This window comes from Scleropages formosus, chromosome 23 (assembly GCF_900964775.1).
Source record: "Scleropages formosus chromosome 23, fSclFor1.1, whole genome shotgun sequence".
Classification (NCBI taxonomy): domain Eukaryota; kingdom Metazoa; phylum Chordata; class Actinopteri; order Osteoglossiformes; family Osteoglossidae; genus Scleropages; species Scleropages formosus.
Genome location: NC_041828.1, coordinates 12,827,491 through 12,851,502, shown reverse-complemented (window position 1 = coordinate 12,851,502; position 24,012 = coordinate 12,827,491). Strand labels below are relative to the sequence as shown.

The window sequence follows — 24,012 nt, the reverse complement described above, 5'->3', positions numbered from 1 at the left end:
GTCTGAGAGGGAGAGAGCGAAGAAAATACCGGGGGGGTAGCGAAGCCGTTACCGTGGCGATTCCCAGCTCTCCCAGACATGAGGATGAAGAGCTGTCTCCTACGGTTATACTTACGCTAGTGGTGCACGTAGAGGAAGGGCTAAATAGAGCAGGCCTTGGGCTCGAAGATTTAAAAATAACAAATGTGCTGTTTTTGGATGTTTTCGCATGCGATTTGAAACGAAAGCCTCTCCGGTACTCCCCCTCCCACCCTCCACCGGGTCCTGTCGGGCCCCCAGCGGCCACTCCACGCGGAGCCAATGCGGTGGGTCCCCGAACGCCAGCTGCGTCCCGACTAAGGCTCCAGCAGCGCGTGTCTGCGCACCCGCGCTGACCTCGCCGCCCCCCCCACCCCCTCGCTCGGCACCGGAAACTGCGGACCGCCTCAAGCGGGTGACATTGGAGTCTGGGTCCGACGCGGCGCTAAAGCCGTGCGGGGCTCAGACCTTCCGGGTCCGTTAGATAGGCGACGAGTGGCTATAGGTCTCCGCTCACTCGTTTAAGAGTGGGGGCCGGGATGGCCAGGATGACCGGCTGGGCCACACGAGCGGGGACTCGCGGCACACCCGCAACACGGTAACCCTTTTCAGAGGATCGCACGAGCCCTTCGCAGCAAATAACCCAACGTGCAGCGTTTGAGAACGGTCAGAAACCCGAGTCGCCTCCAACCTCTTCCACGTTTTGTCACGAAAGCAGAACAATGAAATACGAGTCCATCCTGTCGCGTGGTGCGAGACACCCATTTCCGAGCCGGTACATATTTAGGTCCTTAAGTAACAGTGACTAAAAAGGCACATTTTTTACGAATGAGAAATACGAGTTACAATATTTGAAGATAAAGCCAGTAATTAAGGGATTCGCTGTCCAAACATTACCACACGCCATTCGCTATATTTGTGTCGTCAGGACCAGAGAAGTCCAACGTAAGCACATGAGCTAAGGGTACGGGGGTGTCAGACAGGACCCGAACCGTAGGGCCGGCCCAGGGTTCGAAATAAAACTTTTCACATTCATACTTGCTGATTTACAGACGAGCACAGGAGATACACACAAGCGCAGCAAGAGTGAGATAAATGGTTGCTCGCAGCTGTTAAAGCACAAGAAAGTCTATAACAATGGTCAACAAGACTGTCAAGCGAAGGCGACGTAGCTCCAATCTTATGGCTCACAGAGATGTTCAGAGATGAACCGCGATGGAGAGGACCGGCATGGTGACCGCACCCATGAGGTGGAAAACAACACCGGTCTTATTGTACCGCGAGAGCAAATGGGCCGAAGGGTCACTTCTCCATATGCTCCTTAAATCCTTTCACTCTTCAGCAGGTGGACACTTCTCGTGAGTTACATCTCACGGAAGCGTGCTCTTTTTCTTTGTTTCGTCCTCTGTCTGCGGAGAAGCGCAGCGCAGCGATCGGACGTTTGGAGCCGCCGCCCTTCACCTTCCGAGGCGTGCCTTATCACGGAGACGTCCGTGCGGCTCGGTCGGTTACTATGAAGCGACGGCGTCGCATTCGGGGTGCAGCTCGGGGTAAAGTGTGGCTCCGCCTGGGCAGCACCTGTGTGGGACGAAGTGGACAGAGGAGGGAAAGCGAAGCAGCTCTCGGGTGTCCTGCGTCTCCGGGAGCTGCTGCAGAAGAGCCGGGGAGACACGTGGACCTGCCAGATACCACGTGGAGAGGACTATTTCCCAGCAATTGTCGGGACACTTGGATCGATATTTCACGTTTGCATCATTGGCTTTAGTGCACCGTGACCTTGGAAAGGCGAACTGACCGCTGGACATGTGGTTACCGAAAAATGGATTTCTGCTCAGCGGTTTATTGTCGTTTGTAATTGAGCCCACCGCTGCTCCAGGGGAACAAACTGTTTTTGAAAACTGCAACCCTAACCTGGCGGGAGCAGGGCTGGCTGTGATCCCCAGACGCCGGACAGGCCGTCGTCTTCACGGAAAGCGCACTCCAACCCGATGGTATTTTTAGCTCCTTCTGTTCGGCTCTCGAGTATCAGCGCGGCACTCGCCATCAGAAGAGACGAACGGAGGACGAACCCCCCCCCCCCCGGTCACCCAGGTTCGCCAGCAATGGGAGCCTGACACGTCGGATGGGTCGGACGGAACACGAAGGGAACGCGGTTGTCCTCTACGCCGGCCTCAGCCGGACAACCTCACAGACGTTTATTTAAGCTGTAACCTGATTTTCCTTATTTTATGTAATTTGTTATTCTTCCTCGTTTGCTTTGTCCTGCCGCATGAAACGCGGAGGATTGTTTTCGGTGGCGTGCGTCCATTTGGTTTTCAAGTGTTTCCCGGTTAATTCTCTTACCACCTGCTCCATCTGCGCCTCCTCCCTCCCAGGGCTCCGAGGAGGTGGCCCGATCAAAATGCACGCGGTATCTCGGCAAATCGACGCACGGATATCGCTCAGACGCGTTCCGTGGAAACACGGAGATGTTTATAACACCTGCTCATTAACTGGCTACGGCCGCGGTTCGAGAGGGAAAAAAAAAGGAGATTTTAATTTTAAAAAGTGCGATGTTCAACCTCCGCTTTGCTGTCAGAGATGTCGGTTTAAAACGTGTTACCCTGAACGCTGAACTTTTGTTTTCCTGAACACAAATCCCATTAATGCTCTTAAGATTAAGCACAAATACACACACGGCCGGTACCTGCGCTTACGTTCGGCGCAGGTTCCGTCGGGTCTCCGAGGCCCTTGGTTGCCGTGACCTCCGTGACCGTAGAGTTAAACGCGAGGCCTTTCCCGACATCCAGACCGGGGAAAGTGTTACTCGTGCAGTTCCCGCAAGCGACTCGCGTCAAGGTGACGGACAGCAGCGACGAGAGACGAGGAACGATGGCGATCGCCGCTGGCCTGGCGCCAGCACAGTGGCGCCCCCCACAGGTGCAGGTCCTTCCGCCGCGGCCCGGAAGCCATCCGGCATCTCTCTTACTGCCACAGCTGCCTGATGTATAACTTTCCGGCGCCCTCCACCCCGCCACCGGCCCGGTAGGAACGATCTCTCGACTTTTTAATGAAGGAGCGGCGCCTCTCGCCCACAGGAAGGAGGCTGATTGCGTTTGGCTGTGGGAAGGAAAGAGAGGCGAAGGAGCGCTCGTGCTGTGGTTGGATCAGAACCTCGTACGGAAAACCTGCGATCCCACGGGGTCGGTGCGTTCATCCGGATTTCGATCACCATCGTGCCCCCCCGACCCCCCCGTGCCCTTAGCCCCAGTTACCCGACGCTGAGCGCGTCGCTTGTTAACACGGGCCGAGCCAGCCCAGCGAGAGGACCCCCCGTCCCGCGACCTTCTCCAAATCTGTAATTGCGCTGGAAACCAGAACAGTACTAATGAGGAGACTTTCATTCGCGTCCGTTTCAAAGTTCACGCGCTGCGATTCTGGTGCGATGTCTTTTCTTTTTCGTTTTCAGATCTTCCCCTGAAGGATCGTCCCTCATTTTCACCCCATTTTAATGTTTGCTTTCTGAAATTAGATACCGTCCACCGTTAAGAGGGAAAGTGCAATATGGTGTCATTCGTGCAATGTCCTCATCTTCCTTAGTCTCCTCATCTGTCCAACTCCGCGCCCCCCTTCGACGTGCGAAGTGCATCATGGGAACGCTGCTCCATTATGGCACCCTAGTCACTGCAGTCTTCATGTGATCAAGGCTAAGACCCAGGAATCGGTCTCTGGATCGAGACCCTCTTTCCCCCGGTAGTTCCTTGCCGTAAGAGCGTCGATGACAATGTGCGTTATGGTGACAGTAAATCTGTGGTTAAGCTTCAAAGCCCTAGCTGAAACGAGGCAGCGAGATTTAGGGAAAGCTCAACAATTCCTCCTTCCAGGGGTTCCAAAGTAAACAGCAGCCGCTCGGATGTGAGGTGCAACTTCCAGGCCGCTGTCTTTGCCAAGGAAAACATGGGGATGGGAGAGAGGGGGACAATGTGATAAAATAGCCCCCCCCGGTTACACATATTTATCGTGTACTTGAGTCGAGCCCGGTACTAGTACTGGTACTGGTACTGCTGACCCACCTGTGCCCAGAGAACCAGCAAATAAAACATCCCAAGTGCTTCGGGATGAGGAAAACCCGAGCCATCAATGCGTATCAAACAAATCCCAGGATTATTAGCTGCTTTGAAAATACCTCACTGTAATGTAATTGACTTTACTTTCTTTGGAGGTGAAACGTACTTAATCTACATTCATATCAGGGAAGAAATATCCCAAGGGAATTCCTTCTTGTAGGGGGCGCGGTGGTGCGGCGGGTTGGACCGGGTCCTGCTCTTGGGTGGGTGGGTCTGGGGTTCGAGCCCTGCTTGGGGTGCCTTGCAACAGATTGGCATCCTGTCCTGGGTGTGTCCCCTCCCTCTCCAGCCTTATGCCCTGTGTTGCCAGGTTAGGCTCTGGCTCCCCGTGACCCCAAATGGGACAAGCGGTTCAGAAAGTGTGTGTGTGAATTCCTTCTTGTAAAACGTTGGAATGATCGCTTACGTTCCGGAGCAAGTTTCATACCTATTTCTGTGTCAGCTATATTGAAGGGTTTCGCACCCACTCAAACGCAACGGGACTGGTTGGGATGTGGAGAAAAAGCACATTAATCTCATGCTTTTCTGTGCTGTTTGTCCTCGGTTCATGTGCAGATGGAGGCGGCGCTGCACTTCCCTTTCTGGCCACACGGGGGAGACAACACACTCTGGGAAGCCACAGGCAGCACACAGTATTGCAATGTCTTTGTTCTCATAGCTTCATTTTGTCATTTCTCTGCTGTTTCTCCAAGTCAGGCCTACAACCTTTGTTTTCCCAGTTTCTGCCACTAAATTACGCCGTACGTCAGAAGTCAGAAACGGCCGAGATCCGAGGCCTCGAGGATAGATTTATTTTCCGTCACCGAAGGCCGGAGGAGTCCCGAAGATGGGGGTAAGCCTATAAATTTTGTGCTGAACAAATGCACAAATCATTTAAGATCTTTATGTTTTATTGTGTTGTGAATAACACTGTGTTTGCGACATAAGATCCCCAAGCTTAAGCAGAGCCCCATTTTTGATACGTAAAATGTAGCCTATTTGCATAGACCTCTTTCCCAACTAGGCCAGGCTGCTGAGCCACACAGCCTTTATTTGTCTCGCACCCTTGTTGAAGGTGATTTAGAAAGTCAGACAAGCATCTTTACCATTACTTACCCATTACGAATGTTTGTACTGTATTATTTCATTGTGCGGTGGGGCAGTGGGTTGGACCACGGTCCTGCTGTCTGGTGGGTCTGGGGTTCGAGTCCCGCTTGGGGTGCCTTGCGACGGACTGGCGTCCCGTCCTGGGTGTGTCCCCTCCCCCTCCGGCCTTACGCCCTATGTTGCCGGGTAGGCTCCGGTTCCCCGTGACCCCGTATGGGACAAGCGGTTCTGAAAATGTGTGTGTGTGTGTGTGTATTTCATTGTCAGGGGTCCGCGGGGGAACGGCCGGTTTGGCCAGCACCCGCTGCGTGAGGGGTCTGGGGTTCGAGTCCTGCTTGCGGTGCCTTGCGGCGGAGTGGCATCCCGTCCTGGGTGTGTCCCCTCCCCCTCCAGCCCTGCGCCGCCAAGTTAAGCTCCGGTTTGTCGCGACCCCGCTTGGGATAAGCGGTTGTAGCCATTGCGTATGTGTGTATTTCATGGTCAGTTCCTTGATCGAGTGCGGAGATGCCACTAATCGCCACCCCACCTACTGGCCACATGCTCTGCGGCAGGACAAAGAACCCTGAATAAAGTGTTCTCAATTTTCCGTGTGAGAGCTGACACAGTGACCACAGAGGCTCCATGGGACTTGCAATAGGTCAGCATCTGACTGCAGTAACAGCTTAGTAAGTAGATAAATGTAAGATGCTATTAATTAGACATAGTCATTTTTAAGGGTTAATTCTTCCCCAACAAAAATCCAAAGCGCAAGGGACAAAAGAATCACTTCACTTTCATGCCTGTGTCTAGTTTATTTCCCATTGAAAAGCGAAAGCTGCGTGCATGAAGGGGATCTGCCGTTTTAGTCCCTGCGGACCGGAACGCTGCGGTGCGGTGCGCGCCGAGTTCAGCTGAGTCAACACTTTCCCAAACACGAGACAGATCCTAACACAGGTCCTTAGGGCTTAACCCCACTGCCAGCACACCCTAATTACACTCCATGTACAAATATGCCTGGGAGAAGAAAAACGGCTGTCCTGAAGACCTCGCGATCTATGATATATGACTATCAGGTGGCGTGTAGTCTCCGAAAAGTTTCAGAAGAGGGCTGTGCAGTCATAAAAGCCTATTGTAAAGGTTTAGTCACACAGCGTTACTGTTCTGCAGATGCTTTCAGCGGCTGCCAGATTCAGCCTGTTTGAAATGTGTAGTTATGGTTCATGCAGTGACAGCAGACAGTCTTTAGTCGGTGTTTCATCTGGCTCTTCTAACCTGCTTCCACAGTGGCTGCGTTCCTGCGGACCTTCGGAGGTCACTCAACACACCCATGACGTTCTCCTCTGAAAACTGCTGGAGCAGGAACGATAAATAAACGGAGAAGCGGCAGCTTTTGCGTATCAGCCACTGATATTTAGTTCATAATTCTACACAACTCCGTCTGCTCCTGACGTAGCAAGCTCTTCGAAGAAAGCCAACAAAACATACAATGCATGAGTTTGCGTTCCTTTCAGAGGGGCTTTCTTCGCGTGCCCTCGAGTAGAAATGTCCCTCGGAACTGCTAAATCCCATCCAGCGTTCAAGAAGGCTTTCAAAACATATTTGAAATCCTTCTCTCTCCTGAGACCCTGAAACCTTTGCAAGTTACTTCTTCGCCATGTTTCCTTCTTCTACCTGTTTCTGTACTTTTATCTCACTTCTTTGGGTAGCTATCAAAATACGGGTGACAACATGGTGGTGACAAGCTGTGCTTCAGTAATCACTTGTTTGCATCCAATTCTGTTACAGAATGCACTTTTTACAGCGTTGCGAGACTGAAAAAAAGCATCTACCAAATGCTTGAATGCCATGTAAATGTTAACCTGGCTGGCAGCGGAAGGGGTACGGCTGTACATGAAGGTACAATATGTAGATGAAGGTAACAGACGCTAAAGAACTGGTTTAAAATCAACCAAGGATCTGAGGACTCTGTATATCCCCTGTGTCGCTACCACCACATACTGAATAATAACTGCAACCTCGCTGATTCTGCACATCTACCATCATCCTCCTCCTGCTCACCAAGGAGGTCTGGACACAGCATCCACAGGATTTAGTAAGGCCACATGCTGAACACAAAAATGCAAAGACGAGCTATACTCCTATAAAACATTTCATTTACTATCCAAACTGCATCTGGGTTTATGGTCCTTGGTAGTATATTGCATGCACTCCTTTCCTTCACAGTTCCTTTTTTCGTGACACATATCAATCTGTTGCGCAGAACTCTTCCGACTCTCGTAAGATGAAGCTGCAAATCGTGACACGGAATTTCCAGTCACATCGCGGCAGGTAACGCTCTTCGATGCGCTATGAGCTTGGAGCTTCCGGATCGTTTGTCTCAGCTTCAGCTCTCGTCAGTTCCTTCTTCTCCTTCTCAATTTGCTCCTCTTCCTTGGCATCCATGTCTCTGAACTTCAGCTCCACATCCTCGGGGATGTCCACCTCCATCAGATTTTCCATTCCCGCTTCGGGCTCGTCACTTATCAGGACCTGGGTGAGGTGCGCATGGACAGTTCAAACAAACGTTCTTCCTGACCGTTCACCTATTCGAACCCCCCAGTCTCATTTAATGGCAGCAGAAAAAACCGGTGCACATCCATGCAACTCCAACAAGCGCGAAAGTCTGTGGAATTTAAATAAATAATAAAATTTTTAAAAAAAATAAATTATACACGTGTGTGTCTATTTAAAAATCTCAGATGTCGAGACTTCCATTCTTATGATTTTTTTATTCAAAAATAAAATGGAAAGCAAATGAAAAATTAGTCCTTTGATACTGGAAAAATAATTCTGTAAAGGAATGAAGGAAGTTTTTTTTTTTTTTTAAAAAAAAAAAAAAGACAAGCAAATGCTTTCCAGTTTGTTTCAGAAAACTGATTAAAATGGCTGGACAAAGTAAAATAATAACCTCCTTTGGCAGTGTGCTTTCTTTAAAAAGAAGCCTCCTGACTTAATGCAGTATATCATCGTTTAATGCAAGACAATGTGACATGTTTTCCATGGAGCTGCTCCCTATTGCCAGACTGCCACCGCACCGCAGAAGGGGCATAAGTTTTTCCAGCAAATTAGGGAATCCTGTTCTTACATCAAAAGCATCGATTTCCGCACCGAAAACTGGATTTAATTTACTTGGTCATCATTTGGTCTCTTACTGAACACAACTGTACATAAAAATAACTTTTTTCCACTGTCCATTTATCTTGATGGATACAACCTGTGATGTGAGGGCAACCTTCTCAGCTGAGAACTTGAGCTCTTTACCTGCACAAGTTTCTCACAGGCGGAAATGACCTGGGGCTCCTTCTCCCATTTGTGAAACTCTCTCATGATGGGGTACACGTTCTTGCTCTTCAAAATCTGACGGCCAACCTTGGTGGCTGTCAACTGGAGAAAGACATGAAAAGAGAATAGTAGACTGTGGTTCATCAGCCCTTACATGAAATCTTACACTATTAGAGTACATTAAGAACCCAGGGAAGAAATTAGGAAAGTATAAAGTGCAATGACTGGATGTATCTGCGAGTCTTTTATGTGCACATAGAATCCACCGAGTTTGCAAAACATCATTCTGTTGATATTGATGTTGGCGTTACTAACACTGATCTCACACTTACCAAGAGCAGTGTCTCAATAAGCATTTTGCGAATGTCAGGGTCTTCCTCCCTCTTCTTGTCTTCGGGAAGATACTGCAGGTCCACCGGCAGTCCTATCAAATGTACCAGTGTAAATTAAATATGATTCAACACACATTTAACTGCATTTTATGCATCTGTCTGGATGATTAGGGTTTGACCTCATGCTGTAAATGCTCTTAAACGGCAAATAAGTTAAATCTGCTCAGCGTTGCTGTTTCATACTGGCCTCTAGTGGGTCTTCTGCCTGTCTGAAGGATTTAACTCCTTCAATACACAGACTGTCATGGGAAAAAGCCTGTCAAAGTACTATGTTGTCTTCACCTTCATTCTCCTCCTCTGACAGTTCCTCTGGTCCAGCCAGGGGTAGCAACAGGAACGGCAGGATGTCCACCGCATCACTCAGCAACCACTCATGGTGAGCTGGAAGAATGCAAACATTTCATTAGTTACTCAGGGGATGGGCTACACATCTCCTAAGCCTGTGTCCTCTCCACAGACGTGATCTACTCTAATGTCACATGGTGATAAAACCCAACTTCTGTTTAGATGATAAACCCACTGACCATAGTCAAAGCAGCAGTTTCTCAGAGTTCCAACAACTCCACCACGTCTGACTGTAGAAGCTTCATACTGTGTGTAAGGGAGGAGTCGCTGAACCACACACCTGAAAGCACAATAAAAATGTTAAGAGAGACTGACCACAGCAGAAGAGATACTGTAGTTGGTAATGTTCCTGGGGTCATCCCCGAGTTATCGAGTCTACAATGACTGCATTAGTCTAGAATTCTCTAGAAATTAAAACGTGTGGCTAAGAGAGCAATGACCTTTCTCTGTCCAGGATAAACTGTCTGGTCTCGGGTAGCTGTGTCAGGTTGGAGAGGAGGGGCCCGAGATAGTGGAGGGAGGCCTTCTTGTTGTAGTCCTCTGTGCACAGAATCTCGACTATCTTAGCCAAGCCTATCTGCTCCTGCTGGAGAACCCGGAAGACATCCTTGCAGGTCTTCTCATGGCGCGACAGGTTGGTGAGAACGGTGCAGATCCGATCCGCGAACACGTAAGCCGGGTCGAGGAGATTGCGAAACAAAACGGGCAGGACGTCGGCATCTTTCACAAGGACCCGGTGCAGGGTCTCGTCCGCGGAGAGGTTGATGAGGGCGTGATAGCAGTCTTTGACGATCGCAACCGAAAGGTCGCCAGTGAGAGTCAGCAGAGCTCTGATGAAGTCCGGCTTGCCGCGCAGGTATCTGCAGCCATCTCCGGTAGCAGTGAGACCGAGAATGTACTCCGTGGCCTGCCCCTTCACATCCGGACGAGTTTCCAAAGTCAGGAAAGAGAGCAGCTCTTTTGCTTCCGTGTCGCTCAACATCGTATTCTCACTTTGAAGGTATTGGTTGTCCAATAGTTTTTAAATTAGTCAGACATAGAGGCCCACCTGTCGAGACAACACAAAAAGATGACAACAGGTGTGTAGTCATCGTTGTGGTAACTGGGAAATATCAAGGCACAGGTTGTGTTGATTTTAGTTACATTAACCTTTTGCTGGCACTTTGACTTTAGTTTAAGTCCAAGAAGATTTACAATTTTACATCATTACTAGCTAGACAATCACAATGGTATGGTTTACTTAGGCAACTTCTACCGGAACAACTTCATTAACAGCTAGTATTACGTAATTTGTGTTATCATGTATTCACAGAAACACAACCTACCTTTATGTATAATTTTTTTTTGATGTATCTCACCCCAAATCTAATTCTAGTTTTTTTTTTTTTTTTTTTTAAAATGCCGATGACTTTGGTAACATGGCAGTTACTTCAAACATTTATGGGACGAATTAGCAAGCTATAAGATGTGAAGAAACGCAAACCATAAAACTAGACATCGCATTGATTGATTCCATTGTATACACAGAAAACACTAACCTCACCGTCCCGCGTCGGCATCCACATGTTAGCTCTGGAGCGCCATTCTTCCGCGTTCAAAAATGACATACCGTCCGTCCAATTAGAGAACGGTATTCCTGATGCGCTTCCGCTTTGCATGTGGACTTAGAAATTCAGTCTAGCCTGTGATTGGCCCCTTGTTACGCGTCTTGATTGGTCAGAACCCGGAAATTCCTTTCGTCGCGCGCTAAAATTTTAAAGCGCTTGTTTTTCAAAAAATAAAAAAAATAAATAATGGCGTATTGACAGTTGACTTAAATTTGTGTAAGATTTTGGTTCTAAAACGTAAAGAAAAATGCAGAACTAAAGTGAACTAAAACAGATGGGTGTAAACGGGAACGTACAGCAAAAGTAAGTGTGTGTGGATGCGATCTCCGATCTGGTGCTGGTCGCCCCGTCGTCCCTGGCAGTGAGTGTGTCTCTGAGGAGGGAACATCATCATGGAGAGATATGACCGAGTCAAAATTCTCCTCAAAAAGTGGGAGAAATCCTTTACTGAGGAGAACCAAAGGAAGCCAAACAAGGTGAGGGGAGATGATGTGCAGAGAGTGGCTGTAGGCTGCTGACGACGGACGTACTAGAGCTCCTGACACTCACTCAGTCAGTACGACAACTTCCGACATTTATTTCGTTAAACGCTTTTCTCCAAGTGACGTACATCTCCTAGAAACTAGTACAATGTGCGTATTACATTAGGAGAAAGAGACACATAGTTGCAGACAGCATGTCATGTGATTCTTATAAGTAAACCTACTTCAGACCCCCGGCGGGTAGTAGTATTTTCGCATTTTGTCGCTGAGTGTGTTGTCTGCATTCTTTTTTCCTGCGAGGCCTTATCATGTTCTTTTTTTTTTTTCTTTCTTCTTTTAGGATGATATAGAGAGGGCTCCAGAGGAGGTGAAAAGTACGCAGAATTTCTGGCTTTTCTTCCAATATCCTAGTATTTTCTTCCGATATGCTTCTAATACAGAATTGAATATTAATGAATACTAATGAATATTCAAGATGCTAATTATAATAATATCTTCATTTGTTATTTTCTAAGGTATGAATTATCTCCCTAAACTTAAGGCTTAGTTTGGCTTGACTCACTGTGCACCGAAGAGAGGTGTTTGAGTGACTTTCGCGCTGCTCTTGTTTCCCGCAGAGCTCTACGGAGAGTACAGGGCTCTGAAGGAGGAGGCGAGCGCAGACACCAGCAGAGAGCCTGAGGAGACCCTCGAGCGCCAGGCCCCATCCAAGGTAAAACGAAGTAAAGTTGTAAACAGCCCGCTTACAAAGACTGAGGAATAATGCTACACGTCTGCTGTTTTAACTTTAGCTCGGTCCTCAGATACCTTTTTCTCATCAGCAGGTTTGACAGTTACACCACAATAACATGTCTTGTATGATGTATCCCCTGACTAACAGTACTTTTACATTTACATTACATTTATTCACTTGGCAGACGCTTTTCTCCAAAGCGACTTCCAATGAACTCTATGTAGTGTTATGAGCCCACACACCTTATTCACCGTGGTGACTTACACTGCTAGATCCACTATTTACACTGGGTCACTCATCCATACATCAGCAGAACACGCTCTTTCTCTGTCACTCGCACACTATGGGGGAACCTTTTCAGTTTGATATTTTTAAATGGCACTGTTAACTGTCTGGATCATTTTTCTTTTCATCTTTGCTGTAGAATTTTGACACCTGGGGCACCCATCTGAACCGCAAGAACATGCCGGCGCCTTCTCCTAAACTGACGCCTAAAGACAGAGAGTCACTCCACGCCTCTGTCCAGTACTTTGGGATGAAGCTTAAAGCAAATTTAGGTGCTCTGTTAAAGGTATATTAGCATTCTTTTATTGGGAAACATGATAACTGAGTGCAAGTTAAACATTCTGTTTATTTTGGTACTTTATTTTTATGCTTTGAAGTACATGTCTCTGTCCGAGAACTGTCAGAAGTCTCGGGTTTTTCATTTTAGTAAAATGCGTTTGCCTTGGATAATTTGACATGGCAGATATTTTTAACCATTGCTGTGAATTGCAATCATTCAAAATTAATATTTAGAACTTGTTTTGTTTGAAAAATGTTCTCTTTATTTAAATGAGATTAGCAATACTTAATAAATCCACACAGTGGAGAAAAAACTCAATATAATTTGTTTTTAAAAATGAATGCATGACCTCAGTTGGAGTGAGGAATGAAAGTAGATATTCTCATTGTTGAGAAACCTCATTTATATCCCTGGTTGAATTTCCAGGACAAACCTGTTTCCCTGAAAAAGTCTTTTACTCCGGGGAGGGCGCCCATGAAGTCGTGGAAAGAGGGTCCGCACCAAAGCGTTGCAGCAGACACTGAACCTGCTTTGCCCAGGCCGGCTGACACTTGTCCAAGGCCCTGCGTCACTCCTGCTGAGGCCTCCTGTGCCGAGGAGAGCGACGAGCTGTTTGATATGCTACCAGCTTTCACGCTTTCCAAGAGGCACCCTCCCACGTCAGGCACACCAGACGCCCTGGCGGAGAGAGCGGTCCGTCTGAGGTGCTCGGTCACTGAGCGGCTTTCGTCTGTGGACGGCGGCTGGCTGAAGCGATGTCAGGTATTTGACGAAGTGGAGAATGGAGAGGAGCCAGCTACAGGCAATTTGTCTTCTCCATTGGGGAAAACTGCGGTGCTCCCTGGCGGCACTAGCGGAAACACGGGAGCCGCCAGCTCCCTTGTTACCCCATCTGCCCAGGATGACGCAACTCCCCTAAGGGAAACTGTGGCCAAGACTGCTCAAAAGCCACCGCCACTGCCTTTGCCTCCAGGGGACAAGTTGCAGATGAGTCGCGTAACGTCTCCGGCAGAAACAGCTTGTTCTCGAGCCAGTGGATGTGGTTCCCCGTTAAAGGCCACGACCAGGGAAACGGTGGATGAGGAAACCAGACAGGGCCCAAAAGGAGGAGCCCTTGGGGACAGCAAGGTGACCCCTCCTGTCAGGTCTGCTAAAAAATCTCGTTCAAAATCCAGCAAGTGTGAGGAAGGAGGGGGCAAGTCACTGGCCTCCTGCCAGAGTGAAGGTCATAGTGGTGGGACAGAGGGTAAAGAGGCAAAGAGAAGGAGTAGAAAGAGGCTGAGGGAATCTGATGCCAAAGGAGAACAGTTTGAGGAGGGGGGTGAGGAGTTGGAGAAGACTTCTACCAAAAAGAAAAGGAGGGTCAGAAATGGGTCTGTGGAGTGTTCAAGAGCACCTCAATCTAAGAGGAAAAAAGTGAAGGCCACCGAGGATGACGGCACTGACCTGGAGGACCCTAACAGTCTGGAAAAGATAAAGAAACAGAAGATGCCACAGGAAAACCTTCTAGGGGAAGTGGACGAGGAGGAAGTCCATTCAGTTTCCACAAGGCCAAAGAATCCAGTGAAACTGAGGTAGGGCTCTGTCTCACTTTTGTGAAAGTATCTTTATGCCACACAACGTGTGCGTAATACAGATTAGAGAATGTTGCAGGGACAGAGTTTAAGGCAGATAATGTGTTCTATATTAGAATAAGTTGACAATGTTTGCATTCAAGATTATTTCTACGTTTTAAACATCAGGGGAATGAAAAACATTGATGGAAACTTTGTGAAAATCAACTTGAAGAAGAAGTCCCATGTGAAAGGATTTGCCTTACGAGGTGCCGCCCTTCGAAAGCAGGTGAGTGAACGGTGAAGCTGTGGTATCGCACTGCTGGTCGTTCTTCTATAACATGGTGTAGCAAACTTCAGCGGTGACATCTGTCCACCTAACAACCCTGCTGCGATAAAAGTTCAATCACATTTGTGTATTGAGATATACCGAATGCTTAATGCTCAAGTATGACAGATTCAAAGCATTTCACCTTTAAAACGTCATTTTAATCTATGAAAATGATATATGTATATAAAAATTTTATCTGTTACAGTATCATTGCTGTTGAGAACTTTACTTTTCCGGTGTTAGACTGACCCCATTATCATAGAATCTGTATGTTTGTTTTCAAGATGTACGTGCAGAAGTTCATGCTGAAGGGGGAGCGGTTTGGAGGCGGACTGGGAAGGGGCCGGGGGAGGTTTGGAAGCCTCGCACGGCAGAATGACAGCTGTTTCAAGTGTGGAGGCATCGGACACTGGGCACAGGACTGCTATGGGAAAGGTAGGCATGTCTAGAGTCACATGACCGGTTTCCCATGTAAACCACACAAAAGACTAGATATGGAAATAACCTGGTAACTGGAACTATAGCTTGTGCATCACATACATGCAAGGATGAACTGCACCGTAACTGATGTGAACACGGGGAAGAGTTAGTAGGTCTTATACGGGGGGTGTACTTATTGTGTACTTCCTTGTACTTATTATGCTGGACATGCAATGCTTTTCATTTAATTTGTGAAGCCGAACACCACGAGAAACGGTGAGCTGAGAGTGTGAAAAAAGATGTCGGTGTTGTCTCTCTGTGTCCATAGCTCCTACTCCTCAGGTTGACGACAGTGCTGTGGAGGAGGAGCCATTTGAGCTCCCCACTCTGGAGGAGGTGGCACGGGCCACAGGCACGCTGCGCTGCGAACAGCCTGGTTAGTGACCACCACCATACATTCCTATTGCCAACCAGTCAGTGACCACAACCGAGTGTTGAGCTTGTGATCCATCCTGGTTAGTGACCATGGTCAAACACTTGTACTCTAAATGATGATACACACTCATTTTGAGTTATCTGGGTTATTACCTTGTTTCTCTCCCCCCCCCCCCCCACTTTCACCCTGATTCCCTATGAGAATGATCAACCAAATGAATGACATTGAGCCCAGTGCCCTTGTCACCATTATCTACAGCATGATCACTATTCCACTGCTATATCATATTACACATTAAAGTCATGTGTGTTTCTTAGATATGACAAAATGAAGAGTGATTAAGTCAGAAGAAAAATCTGTTATTGATCATTGCTTATCCATTGTAGGGCAGTAGTGATCCAGAACATGGAAGCATATAAGCTGAGGCAGGGTAGATATACTAGATGGAGCACAAGTCCATCAGAGGCCAGTCTCACATACTCTTATTCACTCACACATATACACACTAAGAGAAATGTAGAGTAAAGAAATTCACCTGAAACATATGTTTGGACTCTAAGAGGAAATTGGAGCACTTGGGAGAAACCCACATGAGCATGGGGAGAACATGCAAACACCACACAAACTGAACCAGATTCAAATCCATGTCTGAACTCAGTCTAGGAGATGTCAGGCACCAGCTCTGCCAGCTGTGCCACTGTGTCACTCATTCAAAGAATAGGTTTATAAAATTTGTTGATTCTTGTTCTAAAAGGCATAATAAACTTAAAAATGTTCTTTAGATCCGTGCAGGATTAGTGCATTTGTTTTAAAGGCATCAGGTAACAGTCCATAAGACATGTAATGAAGCTGGAAAAGAAGCAGGAGAAATAGGAGAGCATTAGGAAAATGTGGCTCCGGGCAGCAACGCTGCAGAGCACAGCGTTTTCACAACTTGCACCATGTAACAGTTTCCACAACATGTGAATGGAAATGACAAGCGCAGGCCACCATCATTGCAGTCAAACCACATTTGCCCTACCAGCTCATTAGCTGCACTAGGCTGTTTGCTTTTTTAAGCATCAGGCGTGGATGACATTGAGGGTAGTTTCCTGTAGATAATTCATAGGGAATGCCTGCTTTCATAGTATTCCATCTATCCTTCTGTTGTGAATGACAGATTGTCCAGTGCAGGGTCACGGTGGTCTGGAGCCTATCCTGAAAGTATAGGGTGTGAGGAACAGTATACCCTGGATAGGACACTAGTTCATGTCAGCACACTTACTTCACAGAACATAAAATTAATTAAGAAGACCTTCTATACCTCAACGACACAGTTTTACATTTAGCTGATGCTTTTCTCTAAAGCGACTACAATTATTTACCCAGCTGTATAGATTTTACTGGAGCAATTCAGGGTAAGTACCTTGCTCAAGGGTACTACAGCCAGAGGTGAGGCTCGAACCTGTGGGCCCAAAGGTAGTCCCGCTAACCACTACACTACACTACTAGCTGTCCCCTAGTTTTATTGGGAAGCGCTTCTCTTCTGATTAGAGCAGCATCCCTTGCTAGTGGAGACAGTGATCTATGGGCCAGAACTTCACCCTTACTTTCCTTTGCTCTCTGCTTGGCCCATCAGATGTCCCCACCTGTAATGGGGAGGGCAAAGAGATAGAGAATGACAGTGGGGAGATTCTCCTGAATGTCATCCGGCCCAACTATGAGAAACCCACCCCGCCCCCACCCATGAAGCCTCTCTATGACCTGGCAGAGGATGGCAAAGTGAAAGGTAAGGTATCCTGTAAACATCCTCTTGGAAATAAGTAACTCTTTTCCCTTGTGTTCAGCAGCCAAGGACTTTGGACAGCAAAAATATGCATACAATGTACAGATAAATACTGGAGTGGAGCTACTTGTCAAACAAATATTCCCCTGCAGACCTCTGTGTTTGTCATTTTTTAGTATGTGATATTTCAAGAAGCCCCAGTTGAGCTCCGAACTGAAGAAATGCGGTCTAAGGATCATACATGCTACTTCTGAATATAACCTGTAAAGCAAATATGAGCACAACCTACAGCTGTCACTAGATACTCCCAGGGGAGCAGAGAGCAGCCTGTGTCTCCAGGATGGTATACTGCTTCTGTAGCATAGCAAATCACTCTTCAAGATGACTTACAAGCCTCTTTTGCTGCTTTCCTCAGTGTGGGAGTCAAGCAACACATGTTTAAGCACTTTCAGACTAGAGATGCAAAGTTTGTGTGGGTTTTCAAAGCACAGCATGTGTTAAATGTGGTGTTGCACTTGAGTTAAACAAAACTGTTTCTCTGAGACTTGGCTCACATGGCAAATGGCCTTTTGATTTCTTCTCTTTTGGAATGTAATAGCTGCTACTCCTGAGGTTTATGAAGCTCTCGCAGACTTTGGCTACAAGGCCTTCCGACCTGGACAGGAAGTGGCCATCATGAGAATTCTCTCGGGTAAGACATTGAGAATTCCACTGTGTGTCCGAGCATCAGCATTCTTTCAGTGAGATAATATTTAGCTTTTAACTTTATATATATTTTTTTTTTAAATGAATGGGATTTTTCAAAGTGCTTTGTTATTTTGTTCATTAATTTATTTGTCCAGCACCTTTATTTACAATGGAAGTAAATTTAATCTTTAAGGTGAGGTTGTGTGTGTGTTTCTTTTTTTTTTTTAAAAAAAATGTGTATTTGTTTAGGTCTCTCCACACTGGTAGTTCTTTCGACTGGAATGGGGAAGTCTCTCTGCTACCAGCTTCCGGCATATTTGTATGCAAAGCAGTCAAAGAGCATTGCACTGGTGGTGTCCCCACTGGTGTCACTGATGGATGATCAGGTATCGACACCCCTACTGTTTCATTTTATATTATGTCACAGATCTTGTTCCACAGTAGTCACTTATAATGCAGCCTCACGCTGCATCACAGCTGGTATGTATACTTTACCCGGACCAAGCAAATGGTTTACAAAGTGCATACAGGAGCACTGTGGATGCATTAATTTTATCTTGAAAGTCCATTAGTCACAATTTAGTGACCCTATTTTCTCTACTTATGCAAACATGCCATAAAAGAACAGCATGACTGCCGTCCTGCCCACCTCCAGCCAAAACGTCTCATGTCTCTGAGGTTTACCAGGAGCAAATAAGAATAATAAATAAGAATATAAATGAGTATATGAGCTTATTCTAGTTGCAAATTATGTGGCTGAGCAGTGGAGAGCTATTTGTATGTACGGTTTTTGGCCTCTCTCACTATTGCTTGGAGAATGATATCTTCTTACATTCATCCTGTAAAATAATGCAGCAAGTTTGGTTTCACCTCCAACAACACATTTCCTGGAAACCCAAGTCAGGCCCTTGTTAGACAGGGAAAAACTATGACTTTTTCTATGAACACAAGGCCAAAGATCAGAAATGGATTATCAGTAAAGAAGGATCAAAACAACTTTGGTTAACTTCATTACATAATGTTTTGAGAACTGTATAATGTCTTTCAAATGATTTCTTTTTTTTGGGGGGGGCATTATTACATTTTAAGTTGTTTTAAGTAGACAAATTTACACACACATATGACGCAGGAAATATTTCTGATTTACCTTCTGGCTTTTTGTCTTACTTCCTGTAATTTGTTGGACGTGTCTTTGCCCTGTGTCTACTATTATTTGTTCAGCACTTTGAGGCAACCTGGTAGGAAGGGCAATATATAGAAATAACAGATTTTAGAACTGTTGATAATTGTGATTCTTATTTTGTACTTTTTCCTTTAGCTTTCTGGACTCCCTCCTAAGTTTAAAGCTGCCTGCATCCATTCGAACCTGACTAAGAAACAAAGGGAGGCTGCAATTGAAAGGGTGTGTTGTTCTGTGCAATATGTATCTTATGACTATGAGGCCTAGAATTCATGCCTATCAAAGTTTTACATGATACCTTTTTGGATTGTACTTGCAGATTCAAAGTCTTCATAGTCTTTTTTGTTTAGCGGTGCCTCTAACCTTTCCGACCTGGAATGGTTTTTACAGGTGAAGGCTGGCCAGGTGCATGTCTTGCTGCTGTCCCCAGAGGCCTTGGTGGGAGGTGGGCGTGCTGGGTCTGGCTGCCTGCCCCCAGCTGACCAGCTCCCCCCAGTGGCCTTTGCTTGCATCGACGAGGCCCACTGCGTGTCCGAGTGGTCCCACAATTTCCGACCGTGCTACCTGAGACTGTGCAAGGTAAGCTATGTTGAATGGTGGTGTCTTTGGGTTGTTTTCAGCTGCAGTCTGTTAAAATAAGGATTTTTCTCTTGAACTGTTATACGTTTAATTTCAGGAATGTTAAGTGAGTTCCTGAAGCTCAGTTTTTTCCACCCTGCCAATGGCGACAGAGGCTGTGGTATTAATGCAGAATGATTTTTATTGCACTAATGGTTTCTGTGATTTTCTTAAAGGACCAGATGGATGTTAGTCATTTGTAGAATCCTGTACCTATCCTGTTTCATTAAAGCAAAATACAGATTCTCATTTAACCCAGTTCCCTTGGCTCAAGCCCTGTGTTACATTAATGAGTAGAAGCATTCCAGGCGTCTCGACCGGAGCATTCGTGGTTTCTGTTACGTGCTAGTAAACCATTCTTGTTTGAGGTCTTGAGGGATCGACTTGGCGTGCGCTGTCTGCTGGGACTGACAGCCACCGCCACTCTGTCGACGGCACTGGACATTGCCCGCCATCTGGAAATTGGTGACAAAGAAGGCATTGCTGTGCGCAGTGCCGCCATACCCAGCAACCTGCAGCTATCTGTCTCCATGGACAGGGATAAGAACCAGGTGAGCTCAGGGATGCTTTCTGCACAGCGTCCGTCTGTGGGGTTCCGTCACTGCCTGAGTGTATTTACCTGTGTTTCTGTGCATCATGGTAGCTTTAATTGAGATTTCCTTTTGTCCTGAACCAGGCCCTTGTGTCATTGCTGAAGGGGGAGCGCTTTGGCTCTCTTGAGTCCGTCATCGTGTACTGCACCCGACGGGAGGAGACTGTCCGCATTGCTGCACTACTCAGGACCTGCTTGCAGGGAGTGATGCTGAGGGAGTCGTCGCGAGCACTCCACGAGGAGTCAGAACAAAATCCAGTGGGGAAGAGGAAGAAGGCACTGGGTATAGCTTTCTCGTATTTAAGTCTCTTTTCTTCCCTTTCTGTATGTTTATGGGTACATTGTGTAACGTGTTTGTACAGACTCTGAATGATCAATCAGCATTTTGTGAATGATTCTCAGTTATGTCTCATTTTGCAGATTTTTTGCATGTATTTACTGTCAGTTTTTTTATTGTCACAGTGAAATCAAATTCCTACAAGGTTAGGTTTATTATGTTCTGTTGAAGTCAAAATTTATGAATAGCCATGTCAGTATTCATGTCTTTGTGTATAATTAAACAGCCTATTTGTTCCGTTTAGATTGTTATTAAAGCCACATCCGGTGCAAAACCAAAATCGATTGCTTGGTTGCACTTTATTTTATTAAAATCCATGAAATGTAAGCTGTAATAAGCTGTCTTGTCTCATTCTGAACCCTTAGCCATGAGGAAAATCCGGAAGCCTCTGAAGTGGATTGCTGAGTCATACCATGCGGGAATGTCGGCCTCAGAGCGACGCCGTGTGCAGAACAACTTTATGTGTGGTGAGCTACGGGTGGTGGTGGCCACGGTGGCCTTTGGCATGGGTCTGGACAAGTCAGACGTCCGTGGCATCATCCACTACAACATGCCCAAAAGCTTTGAGAGCTATGTGCAAGAGATTGGCCGGGCGGGGCGAGACAGTGAGCCAGCACACTGCCACCTCTTCCTGGACCCAGAGGTGAGATTCCGGGCAAAGGACCAGACCACCAAGACCAGTGCTGGTCCCAGGCTAAATATCACTCAATACCTCGGCACACCGGGGATTTTTTTCCAGCTGAATATTGAGCTGTGCCACCAGTGGTGAACTAAATGTAATGGAATAGTCCTTTTGGTACTGTGACTGAAGAAGGCAGAACCAATTAACTTGACCTTTTCCCCACAGGGTGGAGACCTGCATGAGCTTCGCAGGCATATCTATGCTGACACAGTTGATTATGTCACAGTCAAAAAGCTGGTCCAGAAGGTGTTTCTCCCCTGCAGATGTAGACAAATCCACCAAAAACAGTGTGAACTGGTGAAGGTAAAACTGAAATGCCCTCGTTTGAATTACTAGTTATGTCATGTTTTTAAACTAAGCCAATTCTAGTCTGATCCTTGTAAGAGATGGATTTTGATAGATTTTGTTTTACAGGCCATGGAGGTGGATGATACAGAGCTGCTGGAATTGATGGAGACCTCGGACATGCAGCTTGAGCAAAGGCCGCAGGAGGAGGTCTCAGTTGAAAAGGTGAATGTGGAGGAGGAGGGCCATTCAGATGATCACCAGGTACATGGGCATTATGGGAAGTTTGAAGGTCAAGCACCAGAGGTGAAACGAGTCGAAACAACAGGTCAACTACAAAATGGTGAGCTCGAAGAGGTCACTGGTCAAGATCAGGAGGACTGGAAGCAGGAGGAGGCCCAGCAGACAGGGAGCACACCAGCGTCCCGGGTGTGCCATACCCATGAGAGGGCCATACCTATCCAGGAAACTGTGGAGGCCTTGGACATCACTGAGGAAGGTGAGCCGAACACTGGCGTATGTCTTTTGCTCTGTGTTTCCAATGTAAGCTTTTTCTTTCATTGCTGTTACTATGTGACCTGCAGGTGTGAACATGGAGGATGTGAACCGTGTGTTCTGGTGTGAAAGCGTATGTGAACAACGTGCTGTGTTTCTTTTAGGCCTGGAGACTCTGTTGTGTTACCTGGAGCTGCATCCTCAGAAGTGGGTGGAACTGATGCACCCCACCCAATCAGCTTGCCGTCTAGTGTGCTACGGTGGTCCACAGCAGCTCCGAAAGCTAACTAAAATGTACGTTCCTGTCATCTCCATGTGTGAAGATGTGTCCATTTGACTCGTGTTGCTGCTGGAACTTTGAGGTCTGAGTTTGCTAGCTGCTTGTTGTTCATATGGGGAAGTTGTTACTTTGACAGCTGCCCCCCAGTGGCTGTCGTGTTGGCACGGAAACGGATGGCTGGAGAGAGGGTGGAGGTATGCGACTCTCTGGAGTTTGATGTGGTGGAACTGGCGGACACCATGGGTTGGGAGCTACCGCTGGTGAAGAGGGGTCTGAGGCAGCTCCAGTGGAGCACAGAGAGAGGTGGGAGGCCTGTAATACCCAGTAGACACTATGCACATACATCAGCACTGGAATGAATGTGGAAAAGCATGGCTGTGGCAAGCAGTAGGCACTTTGTAAATAGATTGTGATCATTGCATCCAAAGCAAGCTGAGGCAGACGAGATCAAGTTGGATTCATCAAAGGTGCTGAAGTTTCTTAAGGTTTGCTCTCACTCTGCCAGGGCCTTTTGGTGGCACAGGAAGGAGTGGTGTCCTGGTAGAGTTCTCCAACCTTTCCCTCTACTTCCGATCCTATGGCGACCTGACGGCTGACGAGATGGACGACGTGTGTGAGTTTCTGCACCAGCGAGTTATAGCTCAGGAGAAGACCCAGCTGTGTCAGCTCAAAGCGTGCTTCAAGGCATTTCGCAGGTATGACAAGTACTTCTTGTGCATATAGCTTCAACCAGACCAGTCATTGTGTTGTTCTAATGGTAGACCATATTTTTTACCTTTGCGCAGTGTGGCATATCAAAATTGCAGTTTCTGCACCGACGAACGGGACGAAGACAGGAGCCTCAAACTGAAGGCCCTGCTGAAGGACTATTTTGATAAGAAAATGGACTTTGATTTAAGCAAAAACCTGCAGAAGGACAGAGAGGCTGAGGATGCTGAGGAATATGAGGAGCTGAATGTTGTTAAGGTCAGCAGCTTTTTGACTTGATCTCAGAGTCTCTTTTAGAATCCAGATTTATTTTTCTTTATTGATACAAGCTTTGACTAGTTTCTCTTAAAATGTTGTGTGTTGAATACCTATCTGAGACTATGCACATTTTTCAAGATGAAAGACTGGGAAGACCAGATTCGGGCTGATATTCGAAGTTTCTTGTCCAGCCGCAGTGATGAGAAGTTCTCCGGCAGAGCTGTGGCAAGGATTTTTCATGGCATTGGTGTGTTTTTGTTTCCCCTGAAAACTTAATAGTGCTTTAGGTGAACAGTTTTCAAAGTAGATAATTTTCAAACCCATGTGAATGTGTGTTAAATGCGGGTCAGGACTGTTTTTTAATAACTTGTGTGTCTGTGTATTTGTTGCTTTTGCTCCAATGCAAAATCAGGTTTGTTAAATGAACATATTTCTCAAGTGCACACTGCTATTAACAGAGTAATTGGGTTGTCTTGGGAAAGGTGCACTGTGACAGAGTTCATTTAACATAGTTAGAATTTGCCTTTTACTGCTCTTACTAATCTCCTGTTTTCTTCATTTTCATCTGCAGGGAGCCCCTGTTATCCAGCTCAGGTGTTTGGCCGGGACCGCAGGTTCTGGAGGAGGTACATTCAGTTTGATTTCAATGAAATCATCCGCCTTGCTACACAGGAAATCATACGGACCAAATGAATATAACTGAACAGAAACTGATCCTGCATGAGTGCAGATACCTTCTATTGTATTGTAT

General features: G+C 46.7%; 2 protein-coding genes across 2 annotated transcripts; one reads left to right on the top strand and one right to left on the bottom strand.

Moving 5' to 3' along the window:
- Positions 1-5,993: 5,993 nt before the first annotated feature.
- Positions 5,994-10,851, bottom strand: hgh1 (HGH1 homolog (S. cerevisiae)). The gene is made up of 7 exons (XM_018731841.2): positions 10,786-10,851; positions 9,688-10,295; positions 9,427-9,527; positions 9,185-9,283; positions 8,843-8,934; positions 8,490-8,612; positions 5,994-7,718 (listed from the first exon to the last, which is right to left on the bottom strand). The coding sequence occupies exons 2-7, from the start codon at positions 10,227-10,229 to the stop codon at positions 7,536-7,538; spliced, it is 1,140 nt and encodes a 379-aa protein (XP_018587357.1). The 5' UTR covers positions 10,230-10,295; positions 10,786-10,851; the 3' UTR covers positions 5,994-7,535.
- A 208-nt stretch (positions 10,852-11,059) lies between these two features.
- On the top strand, positions 11,060-23,954 carry recql4 (RecQ helicase-like 4). Its single transcript, XM_018731849.2, has 24 exons — positions 11,060-11,330; positions 11,677-11,710; positions 11,954-12,048; positions 12,494-12,640; positions 13,061-14,208; positions 14,377-14,476; positions 14,803-14,953; positions 15,267-15,374; positions 16,993-17,142; positions 17,738-17,830; positions 18,076-18,212; positions 19,145-19,228; positions 19,397-19,585; positions 19,993-20,175; positions 20,301-20,499; positions 20,919-21,196; positions 21,401-21,538; positions 21,650-22,019; positions 22,180-22,309; positions 22,432-22,598; positions 22,801-22,990; positions 23,081-23,261; positions 23,400-23,508; positions 23,833-23,954. The coding sequence occupies exons 1-24, from the start codon at positions 11,247-11,249 to the stop codon at positions 23,952-23,954; spliced, it is 4,587 nt and encodes a 1,528-aa protein (XP_018587365.2). The 5' UTR covers positions 11,060-11,246.
- The last annotated feature ends 58 nt before the right edge of the window (positions 23,955-24,012 follow it).

Excerpts from the sequence above, each read along its gene's own strand:
- hgh1 (XM_018731841.2), bottom strand. The coding sequence starts at position 10,229 with ATGTTGAGCGACACGGAAGCAAAAGAGCTGCTCTCTTTCCTGACTTTG. Across the intron at positions 8,935-9,184 it reads GTCAGAGGAGGAGAATGAAG|GACTGCCGGTGGACCTGCAG; the intron begins GTGAAGACAACA and ends TACATTTGATAG. Across the intron at positions 7,719-8,489 it reads CCTGTGAGAAACTTGTGCAG|GTCCTGATAAGTGACGAGCC; the intron begins GTAAAGAGCTCA and ends CACCTCACCCAG.
- recql4 (XM_018731849.2), top strand. The coding sequence starts at position 11,247 with ATGGAGAGATATGACCGAGTCAAAATTCTCCTCAAAAAGTGGGAGAAA. Across the intron at positions 17,831-18,075 it reads CATCATGAGAATTCTCTCGG|GTCTCTCCACACTGGTAGTT; the intron begins GTAAGACATTGA and ends GTATTTGTTTAG. Across the intron at positions 19,229-19,396 it reads GGGAGGCTGCAATTGAAAGG|GTGAAGGCTGGCCAGGTGCA; the intron begins GTGTGTTGTTCT and ends TGGTTTTTACAG.